The 20770-nt window shown below is 49.5% G+C and overlaps 1 protein-coding gene across 6 annotated transcripts in view; it reads right to left on the bottom strand.

The window, feature by feature from the left end:
- Positions 1 to 704: 704 nt before the first annotated feature.
- The window catches only part of SP2 (Sp2 transcription factor), a 30427-nt gene continuing 10361 nt past the window's right edge, over positions 705 to 20770 (bottom strand). For 3 of the 6 annotated variants that reach the window (XM_053212871.1, XM_027033954.2, XM_027033955.2), the window contains exons 2-7: positions 14147 to 14223; positions 12462 to 13436; positions 5629 to 5941; positions 3775 to 3949; positions 3339 to 3532; positions 705 to 1954 (exon numbers count right to left, since the gene is read on the bottom strand). In XM_053212871.1, the coding sequence (XP_053068846.1) occupies positions 1854 to 1954; positions 3339 to 3532; positions 3775 to 3949; positions 5629 to 5941; positions 12462 to 13436; positions 14147 to 14209 (1821 nt within the window). In that variant the 5' untranslated portion in view covers positions 14210 to 14223 and the 3' untranslated portion in view covers positions 705 to 1853. Of the gene's footprint in view, positions 1955 to 3338; positions 3533 to 3774; positions 3950 to 5628; positions 5942 to 12461; positions 13437 to 14146; positions 14227 to 20770 lie in introns of all 6 variants that reach the window. The other 3 variants (XM_053212870.1, XM_027033953.2, XM_027033957.2) reach the window with 1 other exon arrangement.

The raw sequence follows: 20770 nt of genomic DNA on the forward strand, positions 1-20770 counted from the left end.
GGTTTAAACATGTGCCCTGCTGTCCTCACAGCTCTGCTCCCCCAAGATCCCCACCAGAATTTCAGAGCTGCAGCACTTGTTAAAACCAAAATCAACCCGCTGTCCTCTCTGGGGTGCTGGGGCGGGGAACAGAGGAAAAATGGAATGTGTGGCCAGGGTCCTCTCTTGAGTAAAGCTGGGGTCCCAGCCCTGGAAAGGGATCTTGGCCCTTAAGAAATTGCCTTTTCTCCAGACCCTTTAGCCTCTGGGAAGGGACAAAGCCAAGATCCCCAGGGACTAAGCTCTCTCCCCCAGAGTAACAGTTCCTACTAACAGGTTCTGAGGCCAAAGCCTTCCTCTCGAGACGGGGGAGTGGAAGGAACTCGCCCGCTGATAAGGAAGGCATTGCTGTGACTCGAGTCTGCAGGCCGAGCGTGCCAGCTTTGATTCCCGCAAAGCTGGCTTCTGGAAGCGGGAACACCTACACTAGGCCCTGCCCCGAGGTCCCACCCGGCTGCTGTTGGGCTGCATGCCAACGCTAGGAGGTCCGTGTGGCCGCGGTCCCTTTCAGGCTGCGGCCTGGATTTGCTCAGGCCGGGAGGGCAGGTCCTGCCTGGGTCCCAGCGTGGACTGCTGTGAGAAGCCAGGGCTCCCTCCTCTGGAGGCCCCCCCGCCGCCCCCCAAGCTCTCTGTGGTAAAAGATCAAAGAAGCTGCACCTGCCAAGTTGCAGATTTTGCCTCAGGCAACTAAATTTATTAGCAAGAGAAAATTTTTGTCAGCCCAGTGCTGACCAACAAAGTACATCGTTAATAAAGGATAACAAATCTGTCACTTAATTCATAAAACATACCTCAAGCAGTTACAACTAAAAATAAAGTTGGATTTTTGTTTAATTTAAAAGCCTCAAAAATAACAAGCAATATGTTTTTAAACATGTAGTAGACACAATTGTCTATTATACAATATACACTATACACAAGTAGGGCTGGGGCCGGTCAGGGCGGGTTGAGGGCAGAGGATCAGGAGGTGGAGGTGTTTTCATCTGAATCCAGATTTAAGTTGAAACGCTGTGTCCTTTAGAAAAGAAAACTGCTAGAGAGAGAAAAATCCCCGACGCTCCTCATGGCCCCCCAAACCCTCAACTGAAGCAGGCGTGGGGGAGGCAAGTAACGAGGACAGGAAGAAGGGAGCAATTAAATAAAACTTTAAAGCACACACAATACACAGTGTTCATCATCTGAAGTAGAGTATAAGGCAACGTTCTCCATAGAAAAAGAGGGCATCAGTGGATAGCTCGACTTTTTAAATAGAAAGTTGGAATGTGCTGGAGGAGGGCGGTGGCAGGGCTGGGCATGTGGCATGTGGCATGAGGCAGCCCCGTGAGCCTCCCCGGAGGTGGATGCCGGCCGTGCCCTGGGGACAGGGTCCCGGGGCGTCCTGGGTGGCTGGCGGGGCCGGGGAGGGGCGGGAGAGAGAGGGGCATGGCACAATGCGACTCCGGCAGTGTTGGGGGGAGAGGGCGGGGTCGGGGGGGGGGGCTCACTTTGCTCCTCGACGGAGTGAAATTCATGTTTTTCCTTTGGAAATAAGGGTTCCCATTCGTCCTGGTTTAGAACGTCTCATTGGGCACGGCCACTGTCCACAGTCTGGGCAGGCCGGAGCTCGAGGTGAGAGGGAAGGGCCAGGGCAGAGCCAAGGGGCTTCAGAAGGAGGTGAGCACTGGGCGACGGAGCCCCTTCCTATGGGACCGGTCACAGAACAGAAGGGAGGGGCTGAGGGTGGCCCAGGGCACCCGGAGCCTCCTTTCCACCAGGGGCCCAGGCAGGACACAGACGGGGGACTGTATCTTCAGGGCCTCCCGCCTCAGTTGGCCTTACAAGTTCTTCGTGACCAGGTGGGTCTTGTAATGCTTGGTGAGATGGTCGCTCCTCATGAAGCGCTTCTGACACTGGGCACACTCGAAGCGTTTGTCCCCTGGGAAGACGAGATGCGTGTCACTCAGAGCCCACGTGCGGACGCTGTCCCAGCCCGGAAGAGGGGATGCGTGTGAGGTGTGAGGGGCACCCTGTAAAGCTGGCGTTGCCTTGTCATCATAACCTACCCGCCTCCTGCCTACACGCTTGCTCCCTGTGGTCGACTCACCTAAACCCTCCGGCAGCTCATACTTCTCATATTTCCCTCCACCCCCATGACGTCACTTCCCAGTCTACTTTGTTCCCCTCCCTTGTCCCTTGCCTGAAATGCTGTACTTGTGTCCCTGTACCTGCACCCAGGACTCTTCCCAAGTAGGGCTGTCACCTGCTTCCTTCTAATCTTTGTCCCTGTGACTGACCCACTTGCGGAAAAACCCCACTTGCCCACCGACCTGTCAGCTGCCATTCTGAATATTTACTCCTCTTCCCCCCCGGGAGGGTGGCTGGCCAGGGGCTGTAGCTTCGGGTCACGTGCCCCATCCCTAGTCCCACGCCACGGGTCTGCTCACTGGAGACACTCGCTCTGGCAGTGGTTCTCGAAGCATGTGCCGCGGGCCACTGGAGATGCCCGCGACAGTGTTAGGTGGTAGCTGGACGAACACTGTTCTACTTTATAGTTTTGCATTTATTTGCCAGCGCATTAAAATATGTAACTATTATCAAGCCTGTGGTGCCAAAAATATTGCACTAGACGTAAAGGAGTAAAAACAGTGAAACAATCTGAGGAAAATCATTTGGAAAGTGATAGTAGCAGAGGCAGTGTGGGACAGTGATTTAGACCGTGGACTTGGGGGGCTCAGTCAGTTAAGTGTCCAACTATCTCGGTTCAGGTCATGATCTCACGGGACGTGAGCTGGAGCCCTGTGTTGGGCTCTGCGCTGACAGCTTAGGATTTTCTCTCTCCCTCTCTCTGCCCCTCCCCTGTTCATGCGCTCTCAAAATAAATAACTTAAAAAAAAAAAAAAAAAAAGAGATTTTGACCTGGGAACCAGAGGGCCTGGTGACCCGGCCACCTCCCCATGTCTCAGTAAAATGGGCATAATAAAGAACCCTCCCCACAGAGTCGTTGTAAGGATTAAGTTAGTTCATTGGTAACACGCACTGTCCAGTGGCTGGCACGGTACAGCAGGGCTTGTTAAATAAATAACCGTGTAGCTACGGCAGACGTCATTGAGGCTGCGTTAACGTGAATGGCATCACTCTGGCAAACGCTACAGTAAAGGACTGGCCTGAAAGAATTTCCTGGGTAGGCCTGGACCCCCCGAGAAGTGAGAGTGTAGCTTTCACTCAGCGCGGCCGGGAATCTCGATGTCGCTGAGTGGGCTGAGGGAGAGGCCGGAAGCACCCCGTGCGGCCCGGAGCGTGCCGCAGGGGAGGGGACAGACCTGTGTGGGTGCGGGCGTGCCGCTGGAGCTCGTCGCTCCGTGTGAACCTCTTTCCACAGAAGAACCAGTTGCAGACAAAGGGCCGCTCGCCGGTGTGCAGGCGCACGTGAGCCCGCAGCAAGGACGTCTTGCGGAAGGTCTTGCCACAGTCGGGGATGTGGCACACGTGCTTCTTCTTGCCCTGCTCTCCAGACCTGGGAGTTGGGTTGAGGGTGGGGACGGAGGGGGTGGGAAGCCGAGAAAGGGAGGGGGTAGAAGAGGGAGGCAGGACAGGTCGGAGAGAGGACGAGAGGTCAGGTCGGAGAGCACAGGAAAGGTGAGGGGGACGGGTGGCAGGCAGCTGCTACCTCACCCCTCTCCCACCTGCGTCCCGGAGAAGGGCCGGGGCAACAGGGTCCGTGCGGGCTGGGGGCGTGGCCCCTCCCCCTCGAATCACCTCTTGTCCCCGTCCTTGCAGTTGGGACACGTGCAGGCCATGCGGCGCCGCTTCTCCCCGGGCTGGGCCTCTCCGGCCAGCGCCTGCTCCATCTGTAGCTGGATCTGCGTGGGGCTCAGCCCGCTGATGGTCAGGTTGTTCCCGGAGACGTTCTGCACCGTCAGCTGCTGCTGCCCTGTGGACGAGAGGGGGGCAGGGTTCAGGGTCACGAAGCCTGGCGCCCCTCTTCCCTGCTGCACTCGACACAGATGATCATCGGAGCGGCTCACACTTTTGGGAGGCTGTCAGGTGCCAGAGACCACGTTAGAGACTTTAAAGGTGTTAACTAATCTAACCCTCATAACCCCCTGAGTTAGAGACTGTTATCCCTCTTTTATGGTTGAGGCTGAGGCTCAACGGCATATCAAGATCATAGGTAATAATTGGTAGAAGCTGCGTCTGAACCCAGGCAGTCGGCCTCCAGGGCAGTGTCCTGAACACTACACTACGCAGGCAGAGTTCGGTGTCCGACTCTGCCCACGTGACCTCAGTGGGGAAGGGTCTTGTCTTGAGTGGTCCTGGAGCGTTTCTTCAGAAACGCCTCCAACCTCAGGCCCTTGTGAGATACCAACTCTGCGCTCAGGGACGTCTCCAGGGATTTTTGTTAATAAGTGTGCGGAAACGGGACAAATCAAGTCCTCTGCAACGTGCATAAAGCCATTCAAAGCATGGGGAGTGTCACTGACCTAACAGTGGTGTCTCTCTGAGTGGATTCAATCCTATGCCTCTAAACCAGAATGACATAAATTCATTTAAGGATGAGAACTGCCACTGGCTTGAAAAGTGCTCCTCACCCAGCTGAAGAACACTCAACGAGGGGGCGCCTGGGTGGCTCAGATGGTTAAGCCACTGACTGTTGATTTTGGCTCAGGCCATGATCTCACCATTTGAGTTCGAGCCCCCACGTCAAGCTCTGCATGGAGAGCATGGAGCCTGCTTGGGATTCTCTCCCTCTCTCTCTCTGCCCCTCCCCTACTCACATACTCTCTCTCTCAAAATAAATAAATTTCTAAAAAACTTTAACCAAAAAATTAAGAACACCCAGCTAAAGCACCAGGAACCATTCTGCTAGGTAGCTCCCATGTTCCTTTGATTACGTGCAAGGGCCGTGGCGCTGTAAATACTACCAAGTATTACCACCCAGCTGAAGTGTAGCGCAAGCCATTCCCACTGCCAAAGGCTCCCTCCTTTCCTTCTAACCGTTAACTCAAGGCTGTCTCCTCTTAGGAGCCTTCTTTCAAGTCCCTTTACCTGGAACCTCCCTTGAACATCCCTCTCTGGTCTGTACCATGCTAATTTGCATGTGTATGTTAGCTGGAGAGCTTTCCTGAGTACGTCTTATTTCTTCATCATATTCAAGGTCTTCAGCTGTCAGGTGGGGCCAAAACGCGTCTTAAACTATCTCCTAGGGGCACCTGGGTGGCTCAGTCGGTTGAGCGTCCGACTTCGGCTTGGGTCATGATCTCACGGTTCATGACTTCAAGCCCCGCATCGGGCTCTGTGCTGACAGCTCAGAGCCTGGAGCCTGCTTCAGACTCTGTGTCTCCTCCTCTCTCTGCCCCTCCCCTGCTCATGCTGTGTCTCTGTTTCTCAATAACAAACGTTTAAAAAAACAAAAAAACCCAAAAAACAAAAACTATCTCCTAGGGACTTCTGTAAGGACCAAGTGGACATGCTCTTAAGCTAGAAGGGACCAGGCAAATGATGGGCGGTATTCTCGCTGTGGTTCCTGGGAACCCCGGGCTGGCCCACGGCTCCCAGGGGTGAGGCGAGCAGGCCTGCTGCCCAGACCCTGGCCCAAGGGCCCACTCTCACCTCCGGTGTTGGTGATGGTGACAGGCACGCCCTGGACCTGGACACCGTTGATGTTGATGGTCTGCATGGCCTGGGCCGCTGCTGCCAGCTGGGCTGCGTTCAGGCTGATGATGCTCCCAGCGGGGGCGATCTTTGGCAGGGGGCGCTCTTTCCGGAGAATTGCGGCCGAGTGCTTTTTGCTGGTCCCACTCAGATGGGGAGCACGGGACGCAGGGCTGCTACAGGTGGTGGTGGAGGTGGCTGCAGCTGTTGTTGGGGGGCTGTCCTGGACGAGGACCGTCTGCACCTCACCGGAAGGCGTACGGATGTAGACCTGGGAAGGGCCGGAGAAAAAGGGTCAGTGCCCCAGCAGAGACTGGGCCCCTGCACTTTGAACAGTGTTATCCCTCCGCACCCAAGTGAGAAGTGGGGGTGCCTCTTCACCCACCCAAGTCTTCCCCAGCCGGCCCAGACCTACATCCACACACTGTCGATGGCATCCCCACACTAAGGTGGCAAATGCTGACGACTGATTGGAAACCAAACACCGAACTTCCTCAGCATGAAAGATACAACGCCAGCGTCAGAAGTAGAGAATTAGAAGGGAACTAAATGGGAACTTCACAAAAGATGCACCATGAATGACCGCCAAACGAAAACAGCTCTTAGGAGGCACGATCGATGAGGAACAGTTGTCCTCCACCTCAGATTGGCAAAGATGGAAAAATAAAATATGCTCGCTGTTGGTGAGACAGCAGGGAAACGGGCACTCTTACGTCAGGAGCAGGAGTTGTGAGGTGGTCTGGGCCTACTGGAGGGAAATGTGGGAAGGTCTATCAAAAGCCTTAAAAATATGCACATTAGAGCGTGAGTGGGACGAGGAGGGCATTTGTGGGGCAGTGATGACAGCAGCCTGGCACGGGTGTTGCAGCCCCAGCTGGCACCTGTCCACATGGGAGAGCTGAAATCCAGGGGGCAGTGATCCAGAAAGGGGTATATTAAGGCTAATGGAAGCGAGGGTTCTGTCACAGAAGATGGTTACAAATATGGAAAGGGAGAATCGAGAATAAAGTGTGTGGCACTGGACAGGAATCGGAGGTACTGGTGGAAACTCTTGGGTTTCAATATAGAGAAACAGAGATAGAAATGTGTGATAATATATGTAGGTATGTGCGTGTCCATATCTTTATCTATGTAGGTATTACATACATGTGTACGTATGTACTTATGTATACTTATGTATACTTCTTGGCTGTGTCCACTGAAAGAGGCTGGGAGCAGCAATACTCCAGGGATAATGAGCTCACCCAGCACCCAGGTCTCAGCTTCTAAAACTCATGCTCCACTAAAAGGAACCAGGGCTCCTTGGAGATAGAGCTGATTCCAGGTTTGGGGGCAGGGAAAGTGCAAGACCTTGGAACACCTGTTGTACCAGAAAGTACGAAGGTACAAGAATGGTGGTGTCATGGGAAGAGGACACGGGAGCCAGCCTGAGGGGTTTCCCATTGGCCAAATATGGGAAAACCTGAACATGAAAATAATAATACTAATGGGTTATAACCCACTGGATAAAATGGGAACCTAATAGTCCCTATTGACATAAATAAACAGATGGAGAAGAGAATGACACAATTTCCAATCAGAACCAGGACTCCTGGGAAGAATGGTCCACCCCAGGGCTGGGGCTAGGAAAATACAAGGAATGAAAAACCTGCTACAACAGGGATGGACTCTGAAAACATTATTACTAAGTGAAACAAGTCGACCGCAAAAGCTCACCTATTGTAAGGTTCCATTTAATGAAATACCCAGAATAGACGATTCCATAAAGACACAAAATGGATTAGTGGTCGCCAGCGGGGTTGGGGGAAAGGGGAGAGGAGGAGTGGCTACTAAAGGTACAGGGTTTCTTTTGGGGGGGATGATGAAAATGTTCTAAAACTAGACAGTGGGGATGGCTGCACAACTCTGTGAACATACTAAAACCTACTGAGTTGTACACTTTAAAAGGGTAAATTTCATAGTATGCGAATATTTACAGCTGATTTAAAAGAGAAAAGGATGGGAGTATGTCAGGGGATACAGAGGCCAACCCGAAAGAGCTCCAAATGGCCGAGGGTGGGACCAATGTGAGTAACAAAATAAATAACACAGTCCTGGATTATAACCCAAAGTATAACATAGATATACATGAATCCCTCTACTGCTAAAAATAAATGATTGAATAAGTAAATAAAGAAGAAAAAGTCATCTTTATAGAAGAATTCCCAATACTATTATGTAGATACTTTCTCTTCCAGGATGCAGAGCTTAATTCTTAACCCCCACTCTTGCCCATGAATATGGGCAACTCCCATATTAGGACTTAGCAACTCCCTTCCAAAGAACAGAGAGGGGCGCCTGGGTGGCTCAGTCGGTTAAGTGTCTATCTCTCTCTCTCTTTTTTTATGTGTATTTATTTTTGAGAGAGACAGAGCGTGAGCAGGAAAGGGGCAGAGAGAGAGAAAGAGAGAGAGAGGGAAACACAGAATCTGAAGCAGGCTCCGAGCTGTTAGCACAGAGCCTGATGTGGGGCTCGAATTCATGAACTGTGAGAATTGACCTGAGCTGAAGTCGGAGGCTTAACCAGCTGAGCCACCCAGGTGCCCCAAGTGTCCATCTCTTGATATTGGTTCAGGTCATGATCTCACAGTTCGTGAGTTCTAGCCCCACGTCAGGCTCTGCATGGACAGTGCAGAGCCTGCTCGGGATTCTCTGTCTCTCTCTCTCTGCCTCTCCCCCACTTGTGTGCGTACATGCTCGCTCGCTCTCTCTCTCTCTCTCTCTCTCTGTCAAAATAAGTAAATCAATTTAAAAACAAAAAAGAACAGAGAATGGGAAAAGTAGTAACTTCAATGAAGAGACCTAGCAAACGCGACCTTAACCAGCGACAGAGGTTAACATCAGGGACATGACATCATCAGGATGGCATATGGACATCATATACTCCTCATATAATGTGATTAGAGGGCCATCTCACCTCTGTAGTATTCTTTCCAAAAACCTATAACCCCAGACTGGGGGCATTCTGTAGGATACCTGACCAATACACCTCAAGACTGTCAAGATCATGGAAAATAATGACCAAGAAGCTATCACCTGAGGGGCCCAGGGAGATGTGCCCACTAAGTGCAACATGGTATGTGGACTGGATCCTGGAACAGAAGGCGGACAAAAATGGCAAGACTGGTGACATCCAAATCAAGTTTGGAGTTAGGTAACAGTCTTGTACAATGTCGGTTTCTTAGTTTTGACAAATGTCCCTGGTAATGTATGATGTTTAACACTGGGGGAAACAAGTGAGAGGTAAACAGACACTCTCTGCACTACCTTTACAACGTTTCTGTAAATATAACCTCTTCTAAAATAAAACATTAATTTTAAGAAAATCTCTTCTAATAAAAGATACTAAAACAAGTGGGCAAAAGTCTGATGAGGAATGGGATATTTACATAATCTCAAAGTATCTTCCTCTTAATACTACTTCACTACAAAGAAAAAAAAGTGCAGAAATCTGGTGAACATATTTGCTACTTTAATTGTCACCAGTAGGGAGACAAATTGAAATCATGCACCCTTTTTAGGATATGGTGAGAACACAGCATCACTTCTGTATTTCTGCAAAAAAAAAAAAAAAAAAAAAAAAAAGCACAGCCCAGAGGTCATGAGGAAACATCACACAAACCTAAACTGAGGAACATTCTACAAATAACTGGCCTGTAGCCTTCAAAAGTGTCAAGATTGTGGCACCTGGGTAGCTCAGTCCGTTGAACATCCGACTTCGGCTCAGGTCATGATCTCGCAGTTTGTGAGTTCGAGCCCTGTGTCAGGTTCTGTGCTGACAGCTCAGAGCCTGGAGCCTGTTTTGGATTCTGTGTCTCCTTCTTTCTCTGCCCCTCCCCCCTCAAAATTAAAAAATATATATATTTTTTAATTAAAATTAGGGGCGCCTGGGTGGCTCAGTCATTTAAGCAGCTGACTTCAGCTCAGGCCGTGATCCCATGGTTCGTGAGTTCGAGCCCCACATCGGGCTCTGTGCTGACAGCTCGGAGCCTGGAGCCTGCTTCTGATTCTGCATCTCCTCTCTCTCTGTTCCTCCCCCATTTGTGCGCCCTCTTTCTCCCTCTCTCAAAAATAAATAAACATTAAAAAAAAATGTCAAGGTCACGAACATCAAGTTAAGACGGAGAACTGTTCCAGACCGAAAGAGGCTAAGGAGACATGACAACTACATGCATGTAGTTCCCAACTACGTGGGAAGACTCTTTTGCCATAACGGAATTATCGGGACAAGTGCTGAGACCTGAGTGGAGCCTCTAAACTAGATGCTAGCATGTTTCTTTGCTAATTTCCTAGGTGTGATGGTTGTACTGTCATTATGTAGAATGTCCTTGCATGTAATAATGAGACCCTTTCTATAAAACATTTGGAAGTGACAGGGATTGTGGTGGCAACTTACACTCAAATGATTCAGGGGCAAAAAGTTATTTGTTAAAAAAGTCCTGCTGGGATTTTGATTAGTGCTATTTTTAAATTCCTGGGTTATCTGAGACTGTGTTTCTCAGTTAAAAGCAAAGAAACAAACCTTAAAGCATCTCTTAATGAATACACAGTTCTCATCCCCAATTTTCTCATATGTGCCCCTTTTGCACATTAATTGCTATTTTCCGTGTATCTGAAGTTTCTGTTACTAGAACATTTTTTGTTCATAAAATAGAGCAAGGGTCAGCAAACTTTTTCTGTAAAGGGCAGATACTAAATATTTTAAACTCTGTAGGTCATGATGAGGTCTCTGCCTTGTAGTGCAAATGCAGCACAAATGGACATGTCTGCTTTCTAATTAAACTTTATTTATGAAAGCAGATGGGTGGGCCAGATTTGACCGTGAACTGCCCATGTCTGAATCAGAATATAATGCCTTTTTAAAAAAATGTCCATATCCTTTGCCCCACTTTTAGGAATTTATTTAGCTAGAAGACTGGAAACTGCCTACATCTACAGTTAACAGAGAATTAGTGGTATAATATACAGCACCTGAGGATATTGGAAAACTATTTTATCTTTAAAATAATGTTGTAGGGACACCTGGGTGGCTCAGCCAGTTAAGCATCCAATTTCGGCTCTGGTCACAATCTCACGGTTTGTGAGTCTGAGCCCCACATTGGGCTCTCTGCTGGCAAAGCAGAGCCCACTTCAGATCCTCTGTCCCCCTCTCTCTTTCTACCCCTTCCCCACTCGTGCTCTCTCGCTCTTTTAAAAATAAATTAAAACTGGGGCATCTGGGTGGCTCAGTCGGTTAAGCAACTGACTTCGGCTCAGGTCATGATCTCATGGTTTGTGTGTTCAAGCCCCGCGTCGGGCTCTGTACTGACAGCTCAGAGCCTGGAGCCTGCTTTGGATTCTGTGTCTCCCTCTCTCTCTGTTCCTCCCTTGCTCATTCTCTGTCTCTCAAAACTAAATAAACGTTAAAAAAATTAAAAAAAAAAAATTAAAACTTTAAAAAATATTTTAAAAATAATAAAATAATATTGTAGTTAAATCTATGCACATTTGCATGATTATGTCCTTAGGAAGACCTAGGTTTAAGCCCTGCCTCCATCAATCTCAAGATCTGGGACCTCAGGGAATGGAGGGGAGGTACTGCCAAGGATGTGTGCACCTGAGCGGGTATCACCTCAGTTCCTCTGTATGGCAGATCTGATGATGAAACCTCATAGATATTATAATAAGTAAATTAAACAGTTTAAAGAAAATCACTTGACAATACAGAATGTGCCAGAAGGGAGGAGGCACTGTAAGGCAGACCTCAGATTTCCTCCTGTGTGACTCCCATGTCCACAGGTCAAACTCAAGGGCACTCCTTTTCCACCCAGGAAGAGGACACAACTCCCTACTCTCACTGACGGTGATGCCTTGGTTCTCTCTCTCTAGACAACTGCATGATAAGTTCCTCAATGGCAGGAGCTGTTTTCTTGCATTAAAAAAAATCCTTGTCCTCAATTTTAATTGTAGCACCTGCCACTGAGACCCAGCAAGTCAAAGTGAAAAGCAGAAAAGAGCGTGGGGTTTGAAGTCAGAACTTCAAGCTGAATCCTGGCTCTTGTCACCTATGCCCCATGAGCTACTGGATACTTCCTAACTTCCCTGAGTTCCAGGTTCTCCATCTGCAGCACAGGCACCATCTCTGGCCCTTAGTAGGCATACACAGAGAATAAAACCAACTCACACAGAGCCAAAGAGATTCCAGAGTAATACACCACCTTAATAAAAGCCCCCAATAAGAACATTCTTGTTGAAGTTCTTAGCATCACAGATGAATCTAGCCTAAGAGTTCCTGCCATCAAGCTGGCCTGTGTCTCCCTATTTTTTTTCTTGTCATTAACAATGACCAGAATTTTCTTGCTTTACATCAAATTCTATGGTTCTGAATGAAATTCGTTTCATTCTTGTACCGTTCTGAGTATGTAGTTCCATAATAAAAAAAAAACGAACTTTACAATTAAAAAGTATATATCTGCCCCCTACCCATCCTCCAAAAGAGACTCCCTGAAAGAAAAACTGGACCACAATATAGGTATAGGGACATCTCGGCTTATTTCTAAGGATGAGCTGTACGTAGCCCTATGAACTGAAGAGAGCCCATTTGCCGGCCCAAATGGCCACTTCCTGCCCACCCCAGACGGTGCTGAATCCTAGCACTCAGGTCAAAGTGGGAAATGCATCAGCACCATCTTCCAGAGCAAGCCCAGGGGGAACGAGTGTCAGCCATTCAGTGTGAAGGAGAGGGAGGCAGGTGCAGAGGGTGAGTGCGGTACCTGAGTAGGCGTCGGCTCAGCCGCCTGGATCTGAAAGTTCTGGGAGGGCTTCTGGGGGACGGTGGGGAGGGTGGCAGATGCCGCCTGCACCACCCGCAGGGCCTGCTGGGGGATCTGCACCACCTGCTGCTGCTCAGCCTTGGGGGGCACCACCTGGACCTGCTGGACCACGGCTGGCTGGCCCCCACCAGGGCTCTGAACAATGAGCAGGTTGTTTCCTGCCTGGATGATGTTGTCCGCAGTGGTCTCGATCAGCACCGTCTCCACCTGCTCAGCCACAGCCACAGGGGGCTGGGAGGCAGGCAGACTCTTCTTCCGGGCTTTCTTGTTAGTCTTAGACAGTGGTGTGGGGGGGCTCTCCGTGAGGAGCTGAGCGGTGGCCCCGGAGTCACTGGTGTTCACGAGGTTGTTGACGGGCAGCGTGAGCGTCACATTGCCGCCCCCACCTGTCAGCTTCACCACATTGGCGCCGCTCTGCACAGGAGTGGTAGTCGTACTTGACTTCTGGACGGGGGCTGGCTTGATGGGGACAGGCTTGTGACTGGACGGTGAGGGGGTGATGATGGCTTGGCTGGTGCCGGGGATGATCTGGATCTGGTTGGTGAGACTGGGCTGTACCTGGATGGTCTGGGAATTGCTCGCCTGGATCTGAGGGACCGCTTGGTATTGGATATTGGCATTTGACCGGGTCCCTTTGTTGATCACAGTGGGGTTCTGGATAGCGAACACCAGCTGCCCCCCAGGATAGGACGCACTCAGTTGTGACCCCTGAATCTGAAGGATGTTTCCTTTGGAGGACAAGATTCCAAAGCTATTCTTGCCAGGACTGAGGGGGAGAGGGGCAGGTTTGATGGGGACGAGTTTCCGTGGCGTGGGCTGGGGGGGAGCAGGAGGCGTCACCGCAGCTTCAACAGCTGGAGGGCCAATTTTGCTACATGTTGCAGCAAGCAGGGCTAGAGGAGATGGCTGGGAATCCTGCGAGAGAACAGGCGGAGAGAAAGTGAGGTGTCAACCCACTGCCCAGCCACCCTCTGCCCTTCGTGGCCCCTGGCAGGCTCTTCGCCACCTTGGTAGACAGGGTGCCAGCATCTTCCCCCTCCCTGCTGGCTCTGCTTTCTCTCAGGGAGAAAGAATAGGCAATGCCTTCCTCAGGAAGTAACTCTCCAGAAGCCCCCATAGCAGGGTAAACTAACACCCTTACTTCCCACTATCCTTGTTTCTCAGGGCTCATGGAGCCATCCTCAGCTCTTAGACAGAAGTCCATGGGCCCATCACAGGGGTGAAGGGGACCCTGATTCCTCAACTGAGGAAGGGCTGAGGAAGGGAGGGAGGGTAAGAAGGGAGGGCCAACAGGAAGAATAAACACTCTGGTAAAGTGGGGAGGGCTGTTCTTTTGAGGCTACAGGGACAGAGCCTCTGTGTAGGGACACAGCCTCTGTTTCCCTTTTATGGTCAGGGGGTCTGGTGGAAGGGACCTTGAGTTTAACCCTGCTTTTCCCTCGGCTCAACCGTGCCATCATAGGTAAGCAGCCCTGGCTTCTTAGTTCAGAGAAAGCGGACAACCGAACCTTCCTGGGTCTCGTATCCTAGCCAGTACAGAGCTTTTGGCTGTGGTTTAATGTCGGCTTCCGGGAGTGCTTCCAGGCCGATGCAGCCCCAACCCTCAGAAGCCACTGCCCACTCACCTGGGTGGTGGAGGCGGCGGGCTGCAGGTAGTCACTGGGACTGACAGCGGCAGTGGCAGCCATGCTGGTCTGTGGACCTGCTGGAAGGGAAGAGACAGAACAATGCACAAGATGCCGGAACAGAACCCAAGCCCACTGGCTCAGACACTCTTTTCGCCTCTTTGCTGCTGCTTCTCCAAGAGATGTTAACCTTTCCTCACATCTCCCCATTCAAGATTAGCAACCCTATACCTTTCTTTAAAAAAAAAAAAAAAACAACAAAAAACTTTATTAATTTTTGAGAGACAGAGAAAGAGTGTGAGTGGGGAAGGAGCAGAGAGAGGGAGACACACAATCTGAAGCTGGCTCCAGGCTCTGGGCTGTCAGCACAGAGCCTGACGTGGGGCTCGAAATCACTGACCATGATATCATGACCTCAGCTGAAACTGGATGCTTAAATGACTGAGCCACCCAGGTGCCCGTTAGTAGATGACCTTCTTTCCTCTCCTCCAACTTGGCCATCTGGGGCTGTGAGGACAGCTGGTCCTGTCTCCAGCCATCATAAAGCCTGGGAGAACGTGACGATACAAGACTATACCAAGAGCAGCTTCAGTCACCTAATGGAGCTCTCTCTACAGGGTACTGCTGACTCTCCCTAGCGAGATCGGAATCCCTATTTGGAGGCGCCCTCCCGCCTCCCCCGCAGCTAACTCCCTAGTTCTAACCCAAGCTTCTTGCTCGCTCTTGCTATAGCCAGGTGCCAAGCCAACCTGGGAGAGAAGCATCCCTCAGCCAGGATCTCTACAAGGACACGCCTGCTCCATGAGGAAACCTTAGGTGCTTTATTCTCAGCCTTTATTACAAAGGCACAACGGCCCAGGTATGGATTTTCAGCACATGGGGAACTGCTTTAAGCAAATTTATATAGGATAGTAGGTATGGCCCCAAAGGTGTCACCAAGACTAGAACTAATGACTGAATATAACAAAAAGAATGAAAACAGAGTAAACTCTATTTTTGTTAAATGTGTTATATTTCTAAATAGGAGTACAGCACGAAAAGTCTTTAAAAATGCTGAAATGTTAAAGGCCATTATCCCTTGGTGGTAGAATTTCATTTGACTCAGAATTTTTCTCCTTGTTTTCCTGGATTTTCTCATGTTCCCACAATGAATATACTCTATTGTGCTTTTTTTAATTTTAAATAAAGAAAACTAAAGAACGCTGAGGAAGTAACAAAGGGAATCAATACTCTGAACTTAAATCCGATCTAAGAGAAATATAAGTAAAGTGGAAATCATGAGAATTGGGTCAAAGAATCTATGCCATCTTGTAGTTCATAAGTCACTAAGGAGAAGGCCACTGGGCAGTAAGACTTGTACCTTGAACCTCTGGAAAGTAGCTTTCAGGAAGTACAGAAACCAGGTTATTAGTCTGGAGACTGGAGAAGGCAGTGAGCCCCCTGATCTCCTGGGAAGAGGACTGAAGTCATGGAGAGAGGGCAACTACTCAAACCATTCCGTCTAGGCTGGCCTCTGGCGGAGAGTCATTCTTCCACGGGAAAGGTAAGGGGAAGGGAAAGAAAAAGTCAAGGGGAAGGAACTAAGCCCAGGACAGACGATGGGCCAGCAAGACCGATGCCTTCAATGGTTTCCAGGCCCTAGGGCCACACAAACTGCACTCCAGAGTAAGACTTTACAGGCACACTCGCAAAGTATATGAGAAGCCAGAGGGCAGCTCTAGGCAAAATCGTATTAGGAGATCCTGCAATAATACAGACACTGATCCTCGGCAAAATGCTAGAACAGATGACCGCACGCTACAATTACTGCAGTAAGGAAGCAGCGATCGTAAGGAATAAGCACAGGGTTGCAAAAAAAAATGAGTCATGCTTGTTTCCTGGGGTTTTGCATGGATACACCAAGAGAAGGGTGTTTTGCTGTGTGTTTTAGTTCAACAAGGGATCTGACTGAAATTTTCGTAATATCGTTATAAACGAGAAGGAAAAAACAAAAACAAAACCAAAAACACAGGCAGGATAGTCTGGGTTGGGGGCTAAGCTAAATGTGCCTCTACCTAAAAGGGCTGAGATCCACACACCCTGGGGAGTTTGCTGCAAGGTCCACCAGGGTGTCTCAAACTCAGGGGTGGGCCCCAGGGCAAGGGTCGGCAGCTTCTCCTGGGAGGCCCGTGCTTTTTCTACCAGAATGTTTTATTCCGGTGTTTTCACTGTGATGGTCTTTTAAAAATGAACGCATGCTATAGAGATCACTGGGTGACTGTTGCTTTACTGGGCTTTGCCTGTTTCGGGGCCTGTGTGTGTTTTCACAACTGTACCAGTGCCAAGTGGCGCCGCTCTAACTGCGTGGGCTAATTAAGACAACTTAATTCTGCACATTTAATTCACGACACACTTGTGCAAAGTGAGGGATGACGGCTCTTAAGAAGCGTGGGAGGGCTGTGTTGCACTAGACGCTGCAGGGTAGGCGTCTGCAGCTCAGGGAGCCTGAGGTGTCGAGGCTGTGGCACGCTGCTGCTGACAGCCGCGATACGGGTTCCATCAAGTGTCATCCTCCCAGAAGGAAGTTGCTGATGTGATTCTTACTGGCTTTTTTGTAGTTAATTAATTTTATAGGAGCTAGATCAATGAGTTGATAAACAGATTTCTGTGCACAATTAAGTAAGGTTGCAGCATTCTAATGAAGACAATCTAAGTTGACTCAAAAACATTTTTCCTTTACAGCAGTGATGTTCAAAGCATTCTGACCACGAACCACAGTTATAAAAACAATTTACATAAAGACTGAGTATGCGCGCACCCACACGCCTCCCTGTCCTATGCTCAGGCACTGAGTTTCCTGAAACAAAATCTACGTTACTCTGTGTGATGTGCTTGGGTATTTTTCTACTCTATTTCATTTTTTTTAAATGCTGGCTGTGACTCACTAAATTGGTTCTGCGCCCTAGAGGCTGGAAAACGTGGCTTTAGAGTAGTCGATTCACCACTGAAGTTTGGAAAACCATGCAAAGACCAAGCAGGCAAGTTCAACTCGCAGATGTCACAAAACTGAGGGTTATAAATACAATGGGTGTCAGTATTAGGGTTCAGAGATCTTTAAAAACTAGTATGTGCAGTGCTTTTAGAGCATGAGGCTCCATCCAGACCTAAATGAGAGCTGGGTCTGTGCTGTCATCTGTGGGGTGGCGGGGGCATCCCTTTCAGCCTCACTGCGCTGTAAGACAAAGGGCACAGCACCTCCTGGGATTCTAGGAGGCATCAATAATTACTACGGAGAGCAGCGAGCACACAGTGGGTAATCAATAAACAGTGGTTTAAACTTTGTAGTTGAGTACATCTTGCCCTTGGGTTAAAAAAAAAAAAAAATCACATGCATGCAGGACAGGAAGACAGAGCTTAACAGTGGCTCTCCTGGGAAAAAGCCCCAGTGGGTTCTTCTCAAAGCTAAACGGGAGGCAATAGAATCTAGATGTGGTTGCCAAAAAGGCTACTGCAATCTTGGACTGCATTTCCAAAAGTTCAATCACAGAAGAATAAGTTAATCGTCCCAGTGCGTTCTGCACAACTGGGCCACGTCTGGAGTGTCAGCTTTCATTCTGAGGGACATTTTGAAAGGGGCATTTTCAATTGGAGCTTGGTCAGAGGACAGGAGCAATGGTGTGACCAGGATGCCAGACTAGTGATATCCACCAGGGGACTTATCCCCATAGGTGGTTCAAGACTTTAGGGTGGTAACTTCAAGAAGGCAGATTTTGGGGATGCCTGGCTGGCTCAGTCAGTTGAGCATGTAACTCTTGATCTCGGGGTCATAAGTTTGAGCCCCACATTCCAGGTAGAGTTTACTTAAAAAAAAAAAAAAAAAAAAAGAAGGCAGATTTTGGATTAATAGAAGGGAAAACTTTCAAAAGATAGAATCCGTTGCCTTTTGAGGTAATGTTCTCCCTTTTCTGGAATCGTTTAGACAGAGGCAGGATGTGTGTCTCTGTCAGAGATGGGATGTCTAGATGGGGTGGGAAGCTGGACTAAACGAACTTTTATAAGACTTTTTCAATTCTCAGGCCATGTTGCGATTAAAAACACAAAATGAGTTACTTGCAGCCAAGGATGGGAAGGGAAGGCAGGGGCTCTCCCAGGAGGCTCCCCTGGGCTCAGGTTCACTTAGCTAAAATTGGTGACTGACTCCCGCAGACATCCTCTGCTCTGAAATAGAAGGACATTAGAATGGAACAGAGTGCAAATGACTTGAAAAAAGGCCTTGAGCTTCTTACTCATCTCCCTTTCTCCCTCTACAGTTGTTGTTACCCTGGACTCAAACTGTTTGGAGACCAGGTTGGGCTCGGAGCGATTCTTCAGTTAGGAAGTTACAGCAGCATTTACCGAAGCAGCCTGCTGGTGCGCGACGACCTTGTACCATTTGGGTTTGGTTTCATTTTCCTCCCCAGTTGGCTCTTGACATAACCCTCTAGATTTCAAACCAGTGTTTGTAAGTATCTCTCCTAGTGTCACTCAGAGCTTTGTGGCCCCTCGGGTGCAGGCTTGGGCAATCAAAACAGAGACTGATCTCCCTACCACTGGAGAACTATATCCTGGGATTAACCATGAAAGGGAAAAGAGAAGCATTTCCAGTTGGGTGTTTGGAAATGAAAAGTGGTTCAGAAGTAAGCATAGATGTGTAACTGCAAGACGATGATCAAAGGTACTTTAGAACCTCATTAATTTGGAACCTTATATTTAAAATGTGTAATTTGGACATAAATTGTGCTTAACTTTGTCCTCATACTATTCAAAGGGAGGCTAAATAGTGTATGAAGACTGCAAAGGGACTCTTGCGCAAAACCACGTAATTGTTTTATGCCACTTCGACCATTTCAATTGTACTGCGTGCTTTTAACAGCAGTTTAGATCCGGTCACTGAAACCTACACTTAGCAGCACTGGTGAGTGGGATTTCCTAAGCGTTCTTGAAAGAAAAAGCTGCATTCCTTTCAGAGTTGTGCCATTCAGACTTTTCATTAATTCAGGTTAGCTAGAACTTTCCCAACAGTCCCTTGGCTGGTGAAGTTTTACAGTGATTTATTACACAAGCAACAGTAGCTCTCTCAGGCTCCAAGGAATGCCAAGGGCATCAAGGGAGGCTTCCAGACTGGAGGGCTGGGGGGTGGGGTGGGGTGGGGTCTAGGGCCTGATGGCACCACCCCTGACTCTCCTTTCCCCAGACTGGAAGCCAGTCTAGTTCGAACACCAGCTGAGAAGCAGCCCCTGAGTCTCCGGGCTCTTTCTGTACAGGCCTGGTGGAAAAGCTGCCGGCACTTTACTGTTTCCCTCCTTTCTCACTTGCTTATTTCCCTGAGCAGCAGCATCAGGACTTTGACCCTGGCTCTCTGCTCTCCCTGCTCCTGCGTGGGTCACCCATGACCTCCTCCCTGCTAGATCCAACAGACCCTCGTCAGCAGTTCTTGACCCTGACTATTCCCAACGCCTCAAAATTCCCATGGATCTACTCCTATCTCTCCAGCCTCCTCTTCCCCTTTCGGGTTCTGTTCCTCAGCACCCATCCTTCTCACCCAACACCTGTTCCACAGGTGACCATGCCCACTCACAGGGCTCCAGGTACTGTCCACAGACTGCCACCTCCTGGATCTGCATGTGGCCCAGCTCTCCTGAGGGGCAGGCGGGTACATCCGGCCCTCTGTGAGCCTTCCACTGGGCGGGCCACAGGACTTCCCACACCGAGCTGCCACCTCTGCCCATCCTCTCCCCAGCGTTCTCATCCCCGGCCTCCACAGGCCCTCTTCCAGATCCTTGAAGCTTTCATCTCTGCCACTGACCTTTCCTTGCTCAGGGCTCTTTCTTCTCTCTTTACTAGCTAACACCTACTCACCCTTCACGTCTCAGCCTGGTTTTTCCCCAGAAAAATTTATTGAGAGCCCACTATGTACCCAGCTGTCATTTACTCAGACCCCTGAGATGAGGTTAACCCCTCTGGTAACACTCGCCACCCATTAAATAATCACAGGCTTAATGTCTCGATATTCGCAGAAGGGTTGGGGGGGAGGGCGGGCTGGTTTTCACTGCACTGCTACACACAACACAGGGGCCCTTCAGTGCCTGCGGGCTCGATGAATAATAGTAGTCTCTGGTGCAACCAACTTCTGTCTGGCATTTCCAATCACAAGGAAACCTGAACATCATCCTCTTTGCCTATGACTCATCAAGCCCTCATGAGTCTATCTCCTAAATATAAACCTCTCTCCAATCCACTCACCACTCTCCATCCCCTTTGCCCCGACCCTGGCACTAACCACCTTCTGCTCGGCCTGGAATACTGCCCAGAGTCTTCAAAATGGCTCCCCAGCCTCTGGCCTGGCCCCCTCTAATCCAGCCTCCACTATCAGTGTCAGAAGAATCTTTAAAATGCAAATCCCATCCAGCCGCCAACCCCCCCCCCCCCATTATACCTTTCAATAGCTTCAGATGATCTTAGGATAAGCTTGTAAAAGCCAAAAACACTCTGCCCCTCCCCCTCTACCTCTCCTTTATCTCTTGCTCTTCAGACTCTCCCCACAGGCACTTCAGTGTTTTCCATTTCTGGAACTACAACACGCCCTCTCTCACTTGGAGCCTAAGC

This window comes from Acinonyx jubatus, chromosome E1 (assembly GCF_027475565.1).
Source record: "Acinonyx jubatus isolate Ajub_Pintada_27869175 chromosome E1, VMU_Ajub_asm_v1.0, whole genome shotgun sequence".
NCBI lineage: Eukaryota > Metazoa > Chordata > Mammalia > Carnivora > Felidae > Acinonyx > Acinonyx jubatus.